General features: G+C 40.3%; 1 protein-coding gene across 1 annotated transcript in view; it reads left to right on the forward strand.

Annotated features, from left to right (window-relative positions):
* The window catches only part of LOC309552567 (uncharacterized protein), a 113,776-nt gene that overhangs the window by 41,726 nt on the left and 53,142 nt on the right, over positions 1-18,908 (forward strand). Inside the window, exons 12-18 of the mRNA XM_082253517.1 lie at positions 652-805; positions 1,229-1,419; positions 8,365-8,502; positions 9,280-9,828; positions 11,492-11,647; positions 12,550-12,936; positions 16,013-16,275. Of these exons, the coding sequence (XP_082109643.1) occupies positions 652-805; positions 1,229-1,419; positions 8,365-8,502; positions 9,280-9,828; positions 11,492-11,647; positions 12,550-12,936; positions 16,013-16,275 (1,838 nt within the window). The remainder of the gene's footprint in view (positions 1-651; positions 806-1,228; positions 1,420-8,364; positions 8,503-9,279; positions 9,829-11,491; positions 11,648-12,549; positions 12,937-16,012; positions 16,276-18,908) is intronic.

The following is an 18,908-nucleotide window of genomic DNA, read 5'->3' on the forward strand; positions in this document are numbered from 1 at the left end:
GAGGAAAAACCTAATCAGGTTCCAGGCCCGCAAATGTATTCTTAGACATTAAAAGGCAGTTAAACCTCCTACTTATAAAGAATGGCTTAGAATGGCTTTGCAAGGGGGATACTGTGCGTCTGGAGAAATATATCTTCCAGCACAGGGGGCGCCCGCGTAAATTTAATGATATATTGGACTCATGGCTGAATACGCCAGGGCTTTCCACAGTAGACTTGGTCTTGGATAGACTGTTGATGTAATGTATCTGCTATATTGAATACTTCATTGAAAGCTGGGTCACAATGTTCTACCTGTCTTGGATGCGGGGTGGGAAAAATAGGTTGGGCATCAGGGCCGAGATTAAGCTGCTATGTGTTGAAGTCTGGAGCTGTGTTATGCTTATGCTTGATGTATATTGACTTGAACTTGAACTGTCATTTTTTTTTTTTTACTATGTTTCTCAATAAACTCCCTTTTGTGGAAAAAAATGTATTAGTGCAATTCACATGGTTTAAAAAAAAACAAAAAGGATGGGAGGAGAATGTGAGTGACATTTGGCGAGAGGTTAAAACATAATTGTATTGGGGATGGGGGTGGGGGGGGGGTGGGGGTCAGGAGTATAATTTCAGGTCTGCTGACAATATATTTTTTTATCTTACAATGAAACAGGAAGATAAACTACTCTCTCTTCTGAGAAAACAAGAAGCAGCAAGGGACCTCTTATTTCAACTCTTACAAAGCTGTAGCCATAAAGAATTGCAAGAGCCCTTATTAAACCTGTTACACAACAAGTCTGAGGAACATACACACCCTATAGAAGAAAGTAAGAGACATGTTTCACCGATGAGGTACAACAGTGTACTGCTACCAGTTAGTGTACAGTTAGCCAGGTTAAATTTGCTAATATTGTGAATTTTCTATAGTATGTCTGTAATTTTTACAGAAAATTAGGTAAATTTAGTTGAAGTAATTTACTACTATTAGTAAACTACTGTACTGCTGAGCACAGAAAAGGTCTGAAATTTTCCAGTGTTGAATTCTAGTTTGTAAACTTACTAGTCCTTTCAACCAGTACACAGTCAATATTTATTACTACATTATGTATGTTAGCGCAACTTCTTTTGAATTTGCTAATATCAAATTATAATTATTATAATTGTGTTTAAATAATAAGTTAACCACTAAAACAAATTGTTTAAAACATTCACATCTTTTATAATGTTCACTGAAGGATTTATTTTTCTAGTTTCAGGAAATAAAGTTGCACGAAATCCGCTAAGAGACCTTTTTCTTCTTGCTATGACGGTGACAAAGACATGTCTGCAAGAGGATCGTGGAGTGGTGACATGGGGAGACTGTGCAGTAAGATTACTTGTACAGGTGCAGCTAAAGCAGGAACTGGAGCTAAGAGAACTTATTCAAGAGCTGGTTAATGGGGTGAGATTCTTTTTAAAATTTTTTTTTTATTTATAGATGAATGCCCGATATGGCTTGAACCAATGTGACTGTGTATACCATAACTGACTGATGCCCCTGGAAGCTTAAAATCATTGAAGTATACACCGCTACTCCAGTGATCTCCACTTGCTTCCAGGTCCAGTACTGAAGAGCTGGCCTTCTGCATTCTGAAAACAGGAGGTTGGCTACTCAGCATGGGCTCAATTCAGAGAATGCTTTAAATTAATGCAAAGCCTTCTCTGATTGAACAAGGTGGAGAGGAGGGGTGGCGATGTCATGTTCTCCACCCCAACCAATCAGAAAATGCGTTGCAATTATTCAGAATATGCAACATGTTCTTTGAATGGCACCTTTGCCGAATGTACTGAGGAATTTGAAACACAGAACAAGCCAACTGAATATGTTTAGTCTGTTTGCTATCACTGGCTGTATTCTGTCATCCTTGTAGTATACAATAATATTCTATGTAGTCTTCAAACTAGGTGGGTGGGAGATTTCAGAGAGGGGGCTTGCTGGACATTGTTGTGGACTTACGAGTGCCTGTAGCAGCATAACTAACAAAATTCAAAAGCTTTCCCAAGCCTATTTGCACAAATTGCAAAAGGAAGGAGTTCCCCTAATTGGGACTTTAAAGGCACATAGGAATAGATAAACTAGTATATAATCAATATTAGCTTTATTAGGTACAAAAAGTGAAAAACAAAAAAGTTAAAAGCATTGTACAAACCTAGGGCAGATACAGAAAAAAGCTTATGACGCTAGAACATGAAAACCCGACATGTTTCGAAGACAAATGCTTGCTCCTTCTTCAGGGGTAGTTCATAGCGGTACTCTAATAATACAAACATATGCATGTAAGAGTCATGGATTGTAAAATCTGCACATACAAAGATAATCTGAAGTCCTAAAGGGAGGAAGCCAGGAGCCACACCATATAGGTATATCGTCCAGTGTAAATACCACCAATCTAAAGGGATAGGCAAAGAAATACTTATAAAAATGTGCCCTGATTCAAGGAGAATAACAGGGAAATTGATGCAAGACTGTTTAAACCGATCAATGAAAAATGACTGAAAACCAAAAGTAGGGGCAGCCAGAGTAATAGATAAATGTTGGAGTTACCTTGAGATGGTGAAAATCAGTGTGCACGTCCTCTCCAGCCAGCAACCAGCAGACAAATGGATTGTCTGTGTGCCGGGAGAGGTGTGCTTTTACCTGATCTAAATCAGCTGGGATGGGAAGCAGATGGCGTCCAGGAAGGGCTTCCTGGATCGCCGGTGCCGGGCCCGCCCCCAAACCTCATGTGTGTCACGCAGCGGCGTGACGAGGTGTGGGCGGGACCGGCGCCTGCGTTCCACCGGCACGGTGATCGAAACCGGAAGTGCGGGTGCACTTCGGCTTCCGATTGGTCACACGCCGGCCTAAACGTTTATTACAGTATTATTAGTTTGGATTAATACCCAACTACATCTTTTGTTGTCTATCTACTATATTCCAGTCAATCACTACTTTCCACAATGACACACGACATGATCATGTCGGACTTCATTGGGGACGAGTGGAATAATCTAATGGAGAAATACCAGCAGGAATTTGAACAAAAATAATTTATAGAGACAGAACTCACCTCCCTGTTTTTCCAACTCTCCAAACTATTAGAGAGGAAATCCACATTTTTTTTTTTTTTTGGAATATCAGATCATTCCAGGAACATATTAAAGAAAAAATTAGCCCGTTTGGCCTTAGGGCCCAGGTGTTCCCCATACTTGAGGATGTAACGCCTGCGTTCAGGACCAAATGGGAGGAAGCCCTACTGCAATGCTCTGCAACTCTCATGAATCTCCTCATTGAGGAATATACATCGAGAGCCACTAGATTGGATGTCGATATAGCCTCCACTTGTGAGAAGTTAAAAAGATTTAAAACACATACCACATTCCCCCAACGGGAGGCCAAGCTTAAAGAACAACTGGACACCTTTAATAAGACCACTTTAATTAAAAAACAAAAAATCCTAAACAAAGATAGGACCATTTTTCAGCAAGGCAAGGCTTATCATTGGATCACCAATAGGACTAACACCAGATTTCTTAAAAAAGATACCAATACACTACCAATCCAGCCTATCCAAAAACAGCCACCTATTTTCAAGCCTAACAAACCCCCAACTGAGCGACTTAAACGTCCTCATGACAATGACTCTGGCTCTGAACAGAAATCTAAAAAATCCAATGTTAAACCTCAGCACAAAGAAGGTTTATCCCTTTTTCCACCCCCTATGGAATCTTTACCAGTAGACACTCCCACACCACTTTCATCACAATCCACCACTAATTCTTTGGCTTTGCCCACGCATCATTCATCCACTGCCACTTTACAAGATCAAACTTTTTTAGACCTCATCCACCAACGAGCCCTACAACTCACACCCAAACCACCCTCGTTGCCTCCCCCCACTTAGATTATCCCCCTCACTCCACCTCCCATGATTCTGTAGATTTTTCCATCATTAATTTATCTAATTATGAGCTATCTGAAGCAGAACTCTCTGTACTTCAAAAAGGCTTAAATTTTTGTCCCACATCCAACATCAATAAATTTGATATTATAAAAGATCTCCACTTGTCCGCACGAAAGCTTAACTTTAAATACATCTATCATAAAGAGAATAAAAAAACAGACAAACAAGACCCAATTCTAGACACATTAATTTCCCTCCTCGAGGAGAATGAAGATCTGATAGACCGAGTGGATCTCACCTCCCTTTTGGCTGGTATTCCCACTGATTCTACAGAACACAAGACAGCAATAAATGACCTCCGAAAAAAATCGGATGCATATCCTCCAATTCAAAATGCGAATATAAACGCATTTTTGAGAGTTGTATCCAAAGACATTGAAAAGTTGAACTCACGTCCCACTTTTCAATCAAACATCTCCCAAGCACAGAGGGAAGCAATCAACAAATTGTCCACTAACAAAGCAATTACCATCAAACAGGCGGATAAAGGTGGCAACATCGTTATTATGGACAATGTCCAGTATATACAGATGTGCACCAATATCCTAAAAAATTCAAATTGGTATAGGCGTATAACACCTTATATAGTCTTCAAATTCAATCTGGAATTCTATCATCTAGTTGATACTGCCTATTTAATGTCTTCCCAAAACAGACCTGGGAATTCATTCGGACCAAGTTCCCCATCACCCCGACCTTCTATGGGCTCCCAAAGGTGCACAAAAGCACCGCCAATCCACCTGGGAGACCCATTATTTCAGGCCGGGGGTCCATTACGGATAATGCGAGCAAACTTGTGGACGCTTACCTTCAACCTTTCGTCCAGATGTTGCCCTCATTTACAAAAGACACCATACAATTTCTAAATAAAATCGAAGATATGTGGATACCTCCCACTGCCTCTCTAGTCACCATCGATGTAGAGGCCCTCTACAGCTCAATACCCCATCACAGAGGTATTGCAGCTGTCAAGCACATCATATCTTGTCAGGGACAACCAGATGCATATAGTGAGTTTATTCTGGACTTACTTCAGCACATTCTCACCCACAATGTGTTCACGTTCAATGGCTCCCACTACCTCCAGGTACAGGGAGTAGTGATGGGCACATGTTGTGCCCCATCCTACGCCAACCTGTACCTGGGGGAGTGGGAGCAATCATTCTTGAAGGATGAAACATTGTCGACATATACTGACCATATTAATCTCTGGGCTAGATACATAGACGATGTATTTCTTATTTGGGATGGCCCCATAGAGTCACTTCAAGCATGTCTTGCTCGAATGAATAAAAATGATTTCAATTTATCATTCACCATGAATGTGGACCCCAACCATATTACTTTCTTAGATGTTGAGATTATGCGAAGTGAAAACAATACTCTACAAAGTAAACTTTACCGGAAGCCGACTGCAGGAAACACGATCCTTCATGGATCAAGCTTCCATACAACGGCTCTCCTTCGGTCCATCCCAATTAGCCAATACTTAAGGCTTAGACGAAATTGTTCAGATTCTGAATCATTTCAGGCAGCAGCTGATGAACTTCAGAAGCGCCTTTTACGGCGAGGCTACTCTAAAAAGTCCCTGAAACAAGCATACCAACGAGCTCTATCTAGCGATAGGAAAAAACGTTTGGCTCCTACAACAGCCAAAAATCCAGATAATAGTGGCAAGTTGAGAATCATCACCCCGTATACACATCAACACTGCAAGATTCAACAGATCGTGTCTAAACATTGGCACCTTCTGTCCTCTGATCCAGTCCTGTGTCAACACCTCTCAGACTCACCCAACTTTACCTTTAAAAGAGCGCCTGCACTCAAAGATAAGTTGGTCCGCAGTGAATTTGTTGATAGGCTTTCACTCACCTGCTGCAAATATAAAGGGACCTTTATGTGTGGCAGCTGTAAATACTGTGGCTACATGCTTACACAGAAGAGTCCAGTATTACCTAATGGAACCATTCATAAAGCCAAACACTTTGCCAATTGCCGTACCATCGGTGTCATTTACCTTTTATTGTGCGATTGCAAGTGTTTTTATATTGGCAAAACTAAACAGGAGTTCTGGCAACGGGCTTACCGTCATATTTTGAGCATGAGGAAGTCCGATCCAGACCTCCCCCTTGGCAGGCATGTAGCCACAGTACACTCTGGCAAAATGCCCAAGATTAAATTCTTAATCTTTGACCGTATCCACCCAGGCTCTAGAGGAGGAGACTGGAACAAAGTTCTCCTCCAACTTGAGCTAAGGTGGATCTATCATCTCAAGGCCACCGAACCCCCAGGTTTAAATGGCACACTATCATTCAAGCCCTTCCTTGAAGGGTTCAGCTCTGGAGGGATGGAAACGTAAGGTTAAATCCTCCATTGCTGTATAACATTTACTGTCTTTCCTCATGTCACTCAATTCTTCAACTGTCTATGCCTATGTATTTGTCTTAAATATCATATATGGAATTGACAATTCGTTGTATTACATGTACCCAAGTATCTGGTTCCGTGGATTACATCTGTTGTTATATTTATATATGCCTTATCTGTATATTCTGTTAATATATCCTTTACAGCCTGAATGATTTGATGTGCAGTAATTGGTTGTGATATTGCCATTCTAATTGCTCTGTTTTTCTCCCCTCTTTCCATTGTTGTCTTTGTGTTTTTGTGTTTGTAGTGATTGATACTACCGAACACCTGGTTGCAAACTTGCTGGCGATGTATGGCTTCATCTCATACATTAACATATATGTCTCTCTTATTATTCCCCTTATCAATAGTGTTCAGCCACATTACAGCATACCGCTGCATTGGAATTCTATTTTGATCCTCTGCATAAGGATGCTTGGCACAGCGCCCTCTACCAGCCGCAGGTCAACATGCTGCCTCCTGGCCATCCCGGCACGGTGAGACACATCGCTTTCATAGTGATGTATCCCATTGGTCTGGTCCCATCTCACGCTGAGCCTGCCCAGGCCGGCGTGTGACCAATCGGAAGCCGAAGTGCACCCGCACTTCCGGTTTCGATCACCGTGCTGGTGGAACGCAGGCGCCGGTCCCGCCCACACCTCGCCACGCCGCTGCGTGACACACATGAGGTTTGGGGGCGGGTCCGGCACCGGCGATCCAGGAAGCCCTTCCTGGACGCCAGCTGCTTCCCATCCCAGCTGATTTAGATCAGGTAAAAGCACACCTCTCCCAGCACACAGACAATCCATTTGTCTGCTGGTTGCTGGCTGGAGAGGACGTGCACACTGATTTTCACCATCTCAAGGTAACTCCAACATTTATCTATTACTCTGGCTGCCCCTACCTTTGGTTTTCAGTCATTTTTCATTGATCGGTTTAAACAGTCTTGCATCAATTTCCCTGTTATTCTCCTTGAATCAGGGCACATTTTTATAAGTATTTCTTTGCCTATCCCTTTAGATTGGTGGTATTTACACTGGACGATATACCTATATGGTGTGGCTCCTGGCTTCCTCCCTTTAGGACTTCAGATGGCCATTCATATGGCATCCACCTGACTCTGCTCCCAGTGGCTTTACAAACTTGATCAAAATCTATATCGCCATACACCGCCAGACAAGATCCACCCCAACCAGATGTTTTTAAAAAATTTTTTGTACAAGCATGTAAAGCTCAGATATGATCAGCTATGTAAGTACTCACACTATGTACACTATATACATTAAGAACTACAAAATTATCTTTGTATGTGCAGATTTTACAATCCATGACTCTTACATGCATATGTTTGTATTATTAGAGTACCGCTATGAACTACCCCTGAAGAAGGAGCAAGCATTTGTCTTCGAAACATGTCGGGTTTTCATGTTCTAGCGTCATAAGCTTTTTTCTGTATCTGCCCTACTCTTGTACAATGCTTTTAACTTTTTTGTTTTTCACTTTTTGTACCTAATAAAGCTAATATTGATTATATACTAGTTTATCTATTCCTATGTGCCTTTAAAGTCCCAATTAGGGGAACTCCTTCCTTTTGCAATGTTTATAGGGATGTGGCACTCCTCAACATAGGTCATTAGCACCCCTCTATATTTGCACAAATTGGACATACTTTTTGGTTTGAAAATGCGTTGGCGTGTATTGAAATATTTTTCACTCAATAGGTATTCTAAGTGCTAGTGAACTGAAAGTTGGATTGGGGTTTTAAAATCTTAAAAAGGCAAAAAAATAAAAGTCTTTCAAGCAGGTGGAATGCAGAATGCATGCCTGGTACTATTGTGGTCAAATGACCGACAGTGAGAGCATAACCAATAACAAATGAGCAGTGAGGAAGATCTCTTTTCTGTAATAAAGAACTCTTTCCCTGTTCATTTTTAATTTAGTGTGGTTATTGCACATTTAATCTTTTTTTGGAAGTAACTCTAAAAATGTTACAGCTTGATAGTGACTTGAACATTGGTCATCAGACTTTACCCAATGTAGTGGAAGAAAGAGATCCTGTATCGGACCTCATACGTCTATTGCAGCCTCTGACGCCTCAAGAGCATCTTGGTTTAAATCAACTTAATATTAAGGTAAGAGATTGCTTTGTTCATATGTTTATATTGCATTAGAGGGTATTTAACAATATCTTTATTCTCACAAAACTAACATTTATGCCAAGTATAGAATGTGAAAGACTGCTCTACTCTCCAGAACAGTTTTTCTGATTACATTAATTATTTATTGGTGTGTATTGGTACCTGCTTTTTGTCTGCTTTAAATTCCAAGACAAAAAGACTGCTGTGCCAAACAGTCCCTTTCAGTGCCATTAACAAATCAAATTCCCGGCATTGAGGAGGATCCCAGGAGCCATGACAAGAAAGAATCTTTAAGAGAAAAAAAAAAGTCATTATAAACCTTTTTTTTTTTTTAACTAAAACAAAATCCCACATTAGGAATACGTGATATATCATTTCCAGAGATAACGCAATTCATGATTAAAAAAAAGTGCATACACACCTTATCACAGGCTGAGGCACAAGTGTAAAAGTAGTGACTGCTGGGCTCCATGGGACCCTGCATGGTAGCATAGCCACACACAACGGAAATGGAAAAATTGCATCTTGTACGGCATAATGCAGATAAGTGACAGACTGCAGACAGAAAGCAATAAGCAAACACTGTAAGCCCTGTAATATTTTTCTATGCTGTATATCACATTGAGTGCTCAATAACACTTTAATTTGCATTTTCTGATAGTTATATTTTATTAGCAAGTGACAATAATGTAATATTGATATTGGTGGTAATTATGATGAAACTAGCAATGATAATCTAGTTATAAGATAACATGCTATGTCTTTTTCTAGCTTGTCTTTGACAAAGGAAATCCTCTTATAGCAAAGGACCCTTGTATGGAGGAGCAGTACATACGACATGACATAACAGAAGCTGAAACGTATAATGAAGTTCAAACTGGTAACAGGTCACCTCTAGAATTACTGGATTCTACAAATGAAGAAATGACTGATACAATGAATGAAAATAGTAGAAGAAAGCAGAAAGAGTTTCAGGAAATAAGAACAGATGGATGGACTGATCTAAAAAATACACAGGAACAAGTAGAAAAGGGCTGTCATTATGGACAAAACAACACAGACTATAGAAACACAGTTACAGATTCCTCATCACAAACCGAATTTAAGAATGGAAGCACAAAAAGTTTAGAACACCTACCAGAAACGAACCTCCCAGAAAACCATGTATGCAAGGGAAAAGAAATGAAGTCAGAAGAAAATATGGTACATGGATATGGTGCTATGGAGGTACTATCCAGAGGTCATGGAAAAGACATTAATCAAATGAGAAAGAATGCAAAATACAGGGAGGATGAGAAGAAAAGCCACAATCAAGAACAGGTGAGCTATGCTAGTATATAGTAGAAATGTAGCAAATTATTTACTTATTTACGGTGGGTAAAATAAGTATTGAACACGTCACCATTTTTCTAGGTAAATATATTTCTAAAGATACTATTGATGTGAAATTTTCACCACATGTCAGTATCAACCCATACAATCTATACATGCAAAGAAACCAAAACAAACAAATTCAGAAATTACGTTATGTGTAATAAAATGGAATGACACAGGGAAAAAGTATTGAACGCGCTTACTGAAATTTATTTAATACTTCGTACAAAATTCTTTGTTGGTAATCATAGCTTCAAGATGCCTCCTGTATGGAGAAACCAGTCGCATGCATTGCTCAGGTGTGATTTTGGCCCATTCTTCAACACAAACAGTCTTCAAATCCTAAAGGTTCAGTAGACCTCTTCTATAAACTCTAATCTTTACTTTCCATAGATTTTCTATTGGATTCAAGTCAGGCGATTGGCTGGGCCATTCTAGCAGCTTTATTTTATTTCTTTAAAACCAATTGAGAGTTTGTGTTTGAAATCATTGTCTTGCTCACATGTCCACCATCATTTCATCTTTATCATCCTGGTAGATGACAGCAGATTTTTATCAATAATGTTTTGGTACATTTTTCCATTCATCTTTCCTTTTAACAATATGAAGTTTGCCAGTGCCGCTTGCTGAAAAACAGCCCCACACTATGATGTTCTCACCTCCAAACTTCACTGTTGGTATGGTGTTTTTGGAGTGATGTGCAGTGCCATTTGACCTCCAAACATGGTGTTTATTATTGCATCCAAAGAGTTAAATTTTGGTCTCATCTGACCAGACTATAATCTCCCAGTATTTCACAGGCTTGTCTAAATGTTGTGCAGCAAACTTTAAACGAGTATCAACATGCTTTTTCTTCAGCAGTGGAGTCTTGCGTGGTGAGTGTGCATACAGGGCATGGCCGTTTAGAGCATTATTAATATTGTTTTCTTTAAATAGATGTACCTGCTTATTCCAGGTCTTTTTGAATGGCTTTTGGACAATTCTTCTAATATTTGTTTTCACTCCTCTGTCAGAAATCTTGCTAAGAGCACCTGCTCGTGGCCGGTTTTTGGTGAAATGATGTTCTTTCCACTTCCGGATTATGACCCCAACATTGCTCACTGGCACATTCAGAAGTTTAGAGATCCTTCTTCAACCAATGCCATCAGTATGTTTTGCAACAATGAGGTTGTAAAGGTCTTGAGAGAGTATTTGCTTTTACTCATCATGAGATGTTTCTTGCGGGACACCTTGGTAATGAGACACCTTTTTATAGGCCATCAGTTGAGACTGAACCAGCGGATATTAATTTGCACTAACAGGGAGCGGCAGGACTGCTTTCAAATTACTGATAGATTTCAGCTGGTGTCTTGGCTTTCCATACCTTTTTGCATCTCCCTTTCTTCTTGTGTTCAAAGATTTTTCACAGTGTCATTCCATTTTATTACAGATAACTTAATTTCTAAACGCATTTGTTTTGTTTTCATGGATTGCATGGGTTGTAACCGACATGTGGTGAAAATTTCATGTCAATAGCACCTTTAGACAAATATTTTACTTAGAATAATAGTGACATCTTCAATACTTATTTTACCCACTTTATAATAAGTCAATGTGATCCTTCTTTTAGGTTCCCCAAAATCAATTAGCTACCTCTGTACTGGATGCTACAGAAGGCCTGATAGCTGGTCTAATGACACTAAAAGTGAGAGTGGAACAAGTGTATATGATGAGAGAGACTGAGGGAAATCCCTTTCAGAAACCACTAAACAACATCATCAAAGAAGTGAGTGTTTAATAATTGACAATCAGGTACAAAGATAGAGCCATATCACGTGCTAAATGTGAAGTGGTGACATAGGTCCATACAGCATGAATACACAGCAACATATTCTGTATGTATCCATTTGCACCTAAGTATGATTGTGTCGGAAACTGTAAAGGCTGTAAATTCATGTGCCAATATGACATATTGGGGTTGATTTACTAAAAGTTAAGAGTGAAAAATCTGGTGCAGCTCTGCATGGTAGCCAACCAGCTTCTAACTTCATCTTGTTCAATTAAGCTTTGACAAAAAAAATCTTTGACCAAATAAGCTGATGGTTTCTATGCACAGCTGCACCAGATTCAGCACTCCCTAGTTTTGGTAAATCAACCCTATTGGGTTCCAGAGTGTCCTCTTTTGTACCTGACTGTGAAGTGCAAGTAACTACTGATGGTGGATTGTATCTTTTGTATTTTGATATTGTATTTAGTATTTGACTAAAACATGAAATACACTCACCAGTGGTAATAAACACAACCCCATGGTACCACTCACAGGTCCTGTGCTTTATCCACCTCAGCTGTGAGAGCTGACTGTCTTTGGGATCCGTCACTCCCCAAACAATTTTTACTAGTACAAATATACAGCTGCACACTACTGATCCAAGTTGCTCAAAACAACTTTATTGATCAAGCAGAAATGATGACACTCTACCCACGGCTCTCTCTCTTGCACCCCACCTCCTACCCGAGCTTAATTTTAAATCTCTATGATTAAACTTCAGCAGGAAGCTATAAAACCAGAGGAGAGCTACTTGGATTGGCAGTGAGCGGCTTCACAGTTGTATTGATAAAATGTGATATTACATATAAGTAAAACTGGCACATTCAAGCTTTTTATAAATGTGATATGTTTTTTCCAAGCTCCCGCTGAACACACAAGTCAGTGACTCACAAAACAAAACACCAGTGGAAAAAAATCTGATACCCAAAGCCGTGGAAAAATATGACACTTCCTCTTATGAAGCTGCCGATCCTATTATCTCGACCAAGCTTGCGAAAAAAGAAACTCAAGCCAAGCCATGTACAAATATATATTGCAGCAATGAAGGTGAGGGGACCCAAACAGAAGGCTATGAAAGCCACCCTGACTCTGTGAAACACAGGAAAATTGGGACAATCCAAGGAAAACAAAAAGCTACAGAGAAGAAAAAATCAGAGTTAATAAGCTTATCATGTGGTGCAGAAACAAATCAAAAAGATGACTCAAGTATGGAATCAAATGCTAATATGCAAGGACAATCGGCAGAAGTGAGTGACCACATTATAAACAAACTGAGTTGCATATACAGTATGTCTTTAGTATCTATAATAGCAAAGCTGTATGTAATAATGGAAATATCATTAGGAATTCTACTGTAATTTTAAACACAGTGCTACAGAATATGAAAGGTAGATTAGCAGATAGCAATGAGAGGTTAAACCCTGGAATCTTTAAGTCTTACTTGAGCAATCTTTATATGGATTGTGTATGTTCTTCCTGTTTTTCTCTGAATTGTCTTTGTGCACTTTAGTTTTCTTCTATAAATTACAAACCCTAATATTATAGTTTTAAGATTCCAAACAAACTTGGCCATAATGTGTAAATGTGGTTGTATGACTGTGGTATGGTTGGTTCTGTCCCCACAGGTATATTCCTCTCTCTGCAGTTTACCAGTCCTCCACACACACAATACAGATAATTTACATAGAACAGTTAAGAATCTTCACTCAAAAAATGTAGTTGAGGGTCTCCAATTTTCTAAACAAAGGTCCAGTATACTGTCATTCAGACTTTAGGGGGTCATACTGTGGCCAGTCATCATCAGGAGGAGTAGACGATGTCCCAAGCTTGGTGGTCACTTGGGAGGAATATTGCCTCATCGTTGGTGTCTAAGGAAGGAATAGTGCCCAATCGTTTATATAAGTGGGAGGAACTATGCCTCATTGTTGGTGTCAGTGGAAGAAATAACGCCCGTCGTTGGTGCTAGTGGGAGGAATGGTACCTTATCATTGATGTCAGTGTCCCAAGGGCTGGATAAAAGCAAGCAAAGAGCCACATACAGCCCGCAGGCTGCAGTTTGAAGATGAGGAATAAAGTTATATATTCTCTTTAAAGTGGTTGTAAAGCCTTCTGTGCTGCAGCAAGCCCCCAAGCCCCCCCCCCTTTTCCTTACCTGAGCCCAATCCAATCCAGTGATGTGAATGAGCACAGTGGCTCCAGCTCTCTCGTCAATGGACAGATGTTGCTTTCAATCAAATTCTGTGACACGGTAGGGGCGGGGCCGAGTTCCGCCGCCTGTGTCAATGGACGCACGGGTGTCTCCATGGAAAGCAGCTTTCCCTGGGGGCACCCAATGAAGAGAAGGAGCCTGGAGCGCCAGCGGGGGACCCCAGAAGAAGGGGATTGGGGCTGCTCTGTGAATATGTATATGAATATGTATCATGTATAATCATGATTGTTATTTTAATACAAAAAAGAAGATTTACAACCACTTTAACTATCCAATCATGTCACCTTTTAATAAATCGTCCTCACTTTGAATCAGAGAAAAGGTTTAAAGATTATGTCAGTATGCATGCCTCTTCTCTTTAATGTTACCAAACATGTTATTAATAGGTACAGTTTTAATAGCAAAATATATTTTAAAGAGGATGTAAACTTCCATAAGTAATTTTTACCTATAGGTAAGCCTATAATAAGGCTTACCTAAAGGTAGTGTAAATATCTCCTAAACATTCACTGTTTAGGAGTTATTTACTGTGCATACAGCCAGTGACATTAACGGGGAAGTGACCTCATTAGGCCTCTGGCCAGCCACAGAGCCGGAGTCCATGAACCCGGAAACAAGATGGGGGAAGATGGGCCCCCCATGCAGCGCTGACATCTCAGCGCTGGAACAGCTTCATTTTAAGGTAAGTTTTGCAATGTACATTATGCCTTTACCTTGCAGGGTAAGAAGAAAATAAAAGTCCAGCTGTACAACCGCTTTAAAGGGCAGTATGTACCTAAATGAAACCTTTGAAAAAGCTGTTTTCATTTTTTATATACCTAATAATTTTGGAGATTTTTGGGTGACAACCCCTATTGGTTCATCTTGCTGGACAAGGAGGAAAAGCTATTATTGATTCATGGGACATCCAATACCAGCAACTGCTTTGCCCCCTCAAATTATAATAAAAAACATTTTTAATACTATGTTGTCTGTAAAACAGCGTATACATTGTATTTTCCAGATATTTCAAAGAAAGGACCCCTTTACTGTCCTTTAGACTTTAACCTCTATGGCGGTATTCCCGAGTGTGGCTCGGGGTGAAATCTTAGTGCCATTAGCGGTAACCCCGAGCCACACTCGGGGTACTGGCAGGGAGCATCGCTGGATCCTTGTAGAGGTTACTTACCTTGTCGCCAGGATCCAGCGATGTGTCCCTTCGGCATACGGCGGCCGGATCTTCCGGCCGATGCTTGAGAGCCCCAGCTTCCGTCTCCTGCGACATGACGCTTGCAGGGGGGTGGAACCGGCGGCAAATTTGAAAAGTAAAAAACACAAACACACTGATTTCATTACAAAATAAAATAAATTGATATTAGTTTGCCCCCCAGTGCCCTTTCCTGCAGTTTTACTGTACTTTATATATATATATATATATATATATATATATATATATATATATACATATATATATATATATATACATACAGTATATATATATATATATATATATACATATATATATATATATGTGAATATATATATATATATATAATATATGTATACGTATATATATATATATATATATATATATACTTTAACTTATTTATTATATTATAATTTTTGATTTTGTGTTTCAAACTTTATCATACCCGAAATGTTATGAAGAAGAACGCACAGTAAAAAAAAATCATATGTAAATAGTTGGTTTGGGCTGCTCAACCTTAAGAATTACTAGCAAAATAATTGTACCGCTTTCAGCACCTAAAATCGGAAAGAATCATACCGCCAGGGAGGTTAAGGGGGCCGGATTGTCGCCAGTGGGGGAGAAAATGTCCCAGGCCCAGCATCAGTGAGAAAAAACATGGCCTGGGGGTTGGTGATCAGTAGGAGGAGGAATAGTGCCCTATCATTGGTGGGAGGACTAGTGCACCATCATAGATATTAGTGGGAGGAATAGTGCTCCATCATTATTATCAGTGGCAGGAATTAGGCCGAACTGTTGGCATCAGTGGGAGTAATAGTGCCTCATATCATTGTAAGAAATAGTGTCCCAAGAGCCAGATAAAGCATCCGGCCCTCGGGCCGCAGTTTAGAGACCACTGGTTTATATGATACATTGTTCTTGCCCTCAGATTTCATCTGAACAAGTAGCATCTGCTGTTATGGAAGCTGCAGAGAATCTCATTGGAAGCCTGAAAACTCTTAAAGAAGAAATCAGCAGAGCCTCTCAGTCCCAGATCACAAAACAGAGGGGAGAAACATCTACAGTAGATGAAAACACAAATCTAGACGGTACCCCAGTCAAGAAGGACAATACAAGGGCAGAAAAGGATCCATCATTAAAACAAGGAGAATACAAAGAAATAGCAGAAGACAAAAAGATGAATGAGAAAAGGTACTAAAGCTTAGAAACAAGATGTTACAGAAATCTTGTAATACCTGAAAAAAGAGAATATTGTGGTTGAGATTATGATAAAATCTGGCTAAATTTGTTTTATTCACATTTGTGATGTAATTAAAGTGGTACAAACAGAGCTACCCCTTGGATGCAAAGTGCCCTGTGTCATACTGTCTCGTCGCATATACCCATTATTCCAGAGACGTAGAAAGAAGAACATGTTCTATGCTTACCCCTTCTTCATTCTTTTCTAACCTGATCTATCTATCCTCTGCTCAGCTGTAAAGTATTATTTATACATTCATGCTGTAATGGAAGTTTGTTAAAGCTTAACTCCCAGCTAACAGCTATCAGTTGCTGTTCGAAAACATTACAAAATATGTGCTTTAATGGCATAATTACTACACCCTGTAATAACAGTGTATCTGTTCTTAAAATATTATTAAAGTGGTTATATGTGCACCTCTCCACATGTCCATGTGCATTTATGTTCAACTGTCAATGTTTTGCTAATCAGATATCCCATTGTGACTGTATTATGAGGCCTACCCTATAAACTTCATATACCCTGTTTCCCTGAAAATAAGCCCTACTCCGAAAATAAGACCTAGCGTGATTTTCAGGGATGGCTGCAATATCAGCCCTACCCCGAAAATAAGCCCTAGTAAAATCCTTGATCTCAGTCCCTCCCTCTGCAGTATTCGGAGAGGGAAAGTAGAGCTCCAGAGTGTCACGTGAGCGTCCAGCGGCGCTGTAAATAAGGTATTTTCCACAATAAAGTTACAAAAGGAGACACACTGCACATTACATAATCTTTTTACAAAATCGATTACATATTTTTACAATGACTTTTTATCCAAGGTTTATTTTTGGGATTACAGAATGTCATAATGCTGACTGGGAGAGAGGGGGAGAGAACTTCTTTTTTTATTTTATTATTTTATTCCAGGTTTTTTAGAACATAAAGAAGGCTAAATGACACAACACAAGCACTGTGCTGTCTATCATGCTATAAAGGATCAAGATATTTATTTATTTTAGGGTTACAATCCCTTTAAAGCGGAGTTCCAGCCATTTACTCACCTGTCCAACGGTCCAGCGATGCGGCCGCCGGAAGCCTCGATCCTCTCCCTCGGCGCCGGCATCACTGCTGTGGGCACCCGGCTGTTACAGTTTGCGGCTTCACAGCCGGGTACCCACTGCGCATGCGCGAGTCGCGCTGCGCGCCGTGATTGGCCGGCAATCTTCTGGGACCTCTGACGTGTCCCAGAAGATTGCAGGGAGGGAGGGGGAGAGGAGAACTTCCGCTCAGGGCGCCGCGGCGCTCCGAGCGGAAGTGGGAGCGGGTACCTGTCAAAACTAGGTACCCGCTCCCCCCCCCAAAAAATGACATGCCAAATGTGGCATGTCGGGGGGTCAGGACTCCCTAAAGCGGAAGTTCCACTTTTGGGTGGAACTCCGCTTTAAGATCGTCTTTTTACATACCGTAAATAAATAAGACATCCCCTGAAAATAAGCCCTAGTGTGTTTTTCTATAGCCAAAATTAATATAAGACCCGATCTTATTTTCGGGGAAACACGGTAGTCCACAATAATCTAAGCTTCATGTTTTAGATATTTATCTTCCAGTGTTATTTGTTCTTGTTTTCACAAAGCAACATAACCAATAGGCAGTCTTGTCCTGGAAATTGTCAGTTGGAATATAAGAATCTCAGTGGTTATGGAAAAACAGAGACAGTTTATAGAAGATGTGCTGGTCAATGTACGAAGTGCAGAATGAACTAAAAATGCTTTAAAACTTTGCAACACCCTCCTAATCAAAGATCCCTTATAACTTAAAGCAGAACGAAAGTCCACAATACTTACCTCTGCTCCAATGGTCCAAGGCCAGTGAGGACCAGCAACAGGAACCTCTAACCAGCTTTTTTCAGATGCTGGCTCTGTGGTCATCTTGATTGGCCGGGGGCAGGGTTACAAAATTCTCATGCATGCTTAGGAATTCAGTCATTGTCTCTTCTGCAATACAGAGCCTGCCTGCTTGCATTTTTTTTTATCTAGACTTCAGTTCCACTTTAAGGCCAAATGTAACATCTATATTGTCAAAAGTTTTGGGACACCTGCCTTTACACGCACATGAACTTTAATGGCATACCTGTCTGTAGGGATCAATATTGAGTTGGCCCACCCTTTGCAGCTATAACAGCTTCAACTCTTCTGGGAAGGCTGTCCACAAGGTTTAGGAGTGTGTCTATGGGAATGTTTGACCATTCTTCCAGAAACGCATTTGTGAGGTCAGGCACTGATGTTGGACGTGAAGGCCTGGCTCACAGTCTCTGCTTTAATTAATTCCATAGGTGTTCTATTGGGTTGAGGTCAGGACTCTGTGCAGGCCAGTCACGCTCCTCCACCCCAAACTCGCTCATCCATGTCTTTTAGGACCTTGCTTTGTGCACTGGTCCAATGAATTTGATTGAGGGGGGATTATGGTGTGGGGTTGTTTTTCAGGGTTTGGGCTTGGCCCCTTTGTTCCAGTGAAGGGAACTCCTAAGGCCTCAGCATACCAAGATATTTTGGACAATTTTATGCTCCCAACTTTGTGGGAACAGTTTGGGGTCGGCCCTTCCTGTTCT

This window comes from Pelophylax lessonae (assembly GCF_965119305.1).
Source record: "Pelophylax lessonae genome assembly, chromosome: 4".
NCBI classification, from domain to species: Eukaryota; Metazoa; Chordata; class Amphibia; order Anura; family Ranidae; genus Pelophylax; species Pelophylax lessonae.